General features: G+C 39.3%; 1 protein-coding gene across 1 annotated transcript; it reads right to left on the bottom strand.

Moving 5' to 3' along the window:
* Positions 1-213: 213 nt before the first annotated feature.
* Positions 214-1,414, bottom strand: LOC139853934 (uncharacterized). Its single transcript, XM_071843270.1, has 3 exons — positions 1,259-1,414; positions 500-1,139; positions 214-407 (listed from the first exon to the last, which is right to left on the bottom strand). The coding sequence occupies exons 1-3, from the start codon at positions 1,412-1,414 to the stop codon at positions 214-216; spliced, it is 990 nt and encodes a 329-aa protein (XP_071699371.1).
* Between the last annotated feature and the right edge of the window lie 1,836 nt (positions 1,415-3,250).

A 3,250-nucleotide genomic window follows, 5' to 3' on the forward strand; every position in this document is an offset into this window, starting at 1 on the left:
AATTAAGCAATTGTATTCTGCAAAATAATCACTACACGTAGCCACACACAGTGTTTTTGCTTTGTATAGAAACAACCACTAACACTTAAACTAACTTTGCTTTATTCCTAATTTTTCCGCAATACAAACTTCAGAAAATAAAAATAACATATCAATCATTGATCAAACTTGACTAGGCATTCTATCACAAGCCTTCTATTACAAGCATTTGCACTATTCAAGGTGGACTGAATGTCTCTCAACACCCACACTTTCTCTTGCCATAATCAAAGCACAAAATGGCTCTAACACCGCAGAAGTTAGCGTGCCAATTCCCTTATTAGCAGAAAATTTAACCATGCCATGTATAGTAGAAAGGATTGCACCAAACATGCACAAAGCAGTGCGCCCAAAAATTATAATCGCGACTGATTTCACATTATATAAAGATTCAACAATGCTTGGCACCTTAACGATTCATCGTGATCATCAACTAGCTCAAATTGCAATTCCAACTGACCAACAGGCCAAGTTGACTCTCCTGAAAATCCAGCAAGTGAAACCGCAGTAGGTTTCATCAAAGCCTGAATATTTGCGAGCAATTTGCTAAAACATTGTTCATACATTACGTCCACACTGCTACCAGTGTCAACGTGCACTTTCATAATCACGAAACCAGCATCCGCAATGCGACATGAAACCACTACCGGTTTGTCAACATCCGCGGTCAGGCTTGCAGGAGGAAATGCAATAGAAGGACATTGCCAGCTTGCAATTTGTGCAGATATTTGGAATACTGACATTTCGCCCTGTACCTCTACCACATTAATGACCTGAATTCCACGCTGATTTTCTTTCTTACTCACCATTTTCACCTCAAGTTTTTTCACCGCGGGAGCTTTTCGTTCATCCACATTTGGCACTTGCGGAGCATTGGTTTCTGCGGACAATATAATCGCATTCGCAGTACTTGCAGTACTCTGTGCAATTAAATGGTCCAGCTTGCCTTGCTCATATGCCTCCGCGATCAGTTCCGCCAAATCTCTACAGCGATTAGTATCATGTCCGTAATCATCATGGAAAACGCAAAACTTTGACCTATCTCGCCTGCTATTCTCCCCTAAAGGCTGCGGATCAGGAAAAGACTTAGCAACCCTTTCCTGTAGCAAAATTTCCTTAGGCATTTTTGTTAGCATCTGAATGATATTGAAAGATTCGTTGTTCCATTTTCGCGTAGAATAGCGATCCCGACGGCCATATCCATGGTTATCATTTTGACCTTGAAATCTATCATTTCGCCGCGAATATCCAGAACCGCGGTAATTTTCGCCATTTCCATCACGAAAAGAATCATTGTCATCCCGCCAACTTTTGTCTTTACCCCACCCACATGAAGGGGTGATAGTGATATCCTCTCCACCTCGGAGATAGTCATATGTTTCTTGTTGTACTTTAGCGAAAGTCAGCGGAACATCTCTACGCAATCCTCGCACCAGCGTTGGATGTCACTGCGGATTAATAGCATGCAAAAACCCAGAGATTTTTTGATCTTCATTCAAACTTGGTATCTTTTGGCACTCATAAATGTACCGCGTAAGTAATGCGCTCAAAGTTTCCTTGTTGCCTTGTTTATGTGACGCTCCGTACAAAACCATCATGTACGAATTGTCAACAACAGGTCCATTACATGGTATAATACTACATGCTATTTTAAAACGAGTTTTGCATTCATGAAAAGATAACTTCAAATGTTTTACAAATGATAACGTGACACAAAGGTCATTACAAAGCCATCATTCAAAATAACATAAGTTGCGAATGTAAAATAAAAGTTCCATGATTGAGACATCTCTAAGTAATGCAGCGAAAGTCTAACATAGCGAGTTTGTAACAGCAAGTCTATACACCAAGACTATAATAGCAAGTCTAACAGCGAAAACAACAACGTCTAAGCACCTGAGAAATACATGCTTAAAAAGTCAACACGAATGTTGGTAAGCTATAGTTTGTTTCCAATCATTAAAGTAATGTAGACCATGAGATTTTAGTGCTTCAACCAGCAGTTTAAATCAGTATTTCCAATCAGTTTGATAAAGTATATGTTTATCTGTGGGCACCCGTATATCACCCCCTAAAAGTGCACTTGGCGAGTGCGTTTGTCCTCGAAGTATTAAACACCCGTTGTCTGCTAGCGCGACTAACCCGAGTGGGGTTGCCAAACCCTATGGATCCATATCTAAGATTCGCGTTCACGGTTAGGAAACCAATGATTAAATGTTACCGAGCTAAGGGGAATCTTTGTGCCGTTTTGTAACCCACACATATATAAAGTTTAAGTACATGTGTCTAGTATGTAAAACGTAAAAAACACATGTATTCTCAGTCCCAAAAATATTAAAAAGTAGTAAGGGATGCTATAACTCACAGTGAATAAGCAGTAAAAGTCGATATGAAAAGTATGGAGGTAGTAAGTCGGTCCAGACAAGGAAGTTGGTCGATCCAAAAGGTCCTCAACCTAAGTCAAAGGTTACTAAGTCAGTGTATTGTCTCCAAAGGTTTAAAAGTGCATAAATTAAGTTTAAGTATCATCATCATCATCATCATTCATAAAAGCTAAAGTAAGTTTAACAAGAATAGAGATCAAAATAATAGGCTAAATTTGGACAGCTATTACGACCTCTATACAAATCAAAAAGACGCGTAGTCAGTGTCCAAGGATCCGTATGTGAGTCCTCTAAACGCTGACCAATTTTCAGAACCTATCTCGTCTTCGTTTGACCGTGGCGACGGTTTAAGTGCGAGTAGGTCAGAAATTTCAGCACAACGTTACAAAGGCGTAATGACTTTCGGAAGCCTATAAATCCTAAACCGTATATCGGATTTAGGCGAGGCCTAAACAAAAAGTCATCTAGTCGAAATGAAATATCTGAAAATCAATTTTCCAGAAGTCCAGAAGTCTGATCATACCCCGAAAAACAGCAAACAATTGCTCCGGTGGGTTTCTTGGTGTTTGATGCTCATCACGGTTCTCATCATTGATGCGTGTAAGCTTCAAGTGTACAACTCTTTGATGTTTTAGCATCACTTTAACCAAGTTTCAACCATCAACACACAACTAAGAGTAAAAGCTATCATTCTACAAGTTTTGAACATCAAGATTGCCTCTTTATTGCATAAACCCGATAAAGCTTCAACCTTTGTCCTTTTTACACAAGTTTATGCATCTTCATCATATGAGATGATAGAGACTTGATCTTTAACATTACAACAA

The sequence above is a fragment of the Rutidosis leptorrhynchoides genome, chromosome 6 (genome assembly GCF_046630445.1).
Source record: "Rutidosis leptorrhynchoides isolate AG116_Rl617_1_P2 chromosome 6, CSIRO_AGI_Rlap_v1, whole genome shotgun sequence".
NCBI classification, from domain to species: Eukaryota; Viridiplantae; Streptophyta; class Magnoliopsida; order Asterales; family Asteraceae; genus Rutidosis; species Rutidosis leptorrhynchoides.

What these genes read in the sequence shown, in the direction of transcription:
- LOC139853934 (XM_071843270.1), bottom strand. Translation starts at nt 1,414, where the DNA reads ATGACTATCTCCGAGGTGGAGAGGATATCACTATCACCCCTTCATGTG. An exon ending in GCGAAATGATAGATTTCAAG is followed by an intron (nt 1,140 to 1,258) that starts GTCAAAATGATA and finishes ATTTTGCTACAG; the next exon opens with GAAAGGGTTGCTAAGTCTTT. An exon ending in AGAGTCAACTTGGCCTGTTG is followed by an intron (nt 408 to 499) that starts GTCAGTTGGAAT and finishes ATGTGAAATCAG; the next exon opens with TCGCGATTATAATTTTTGGG.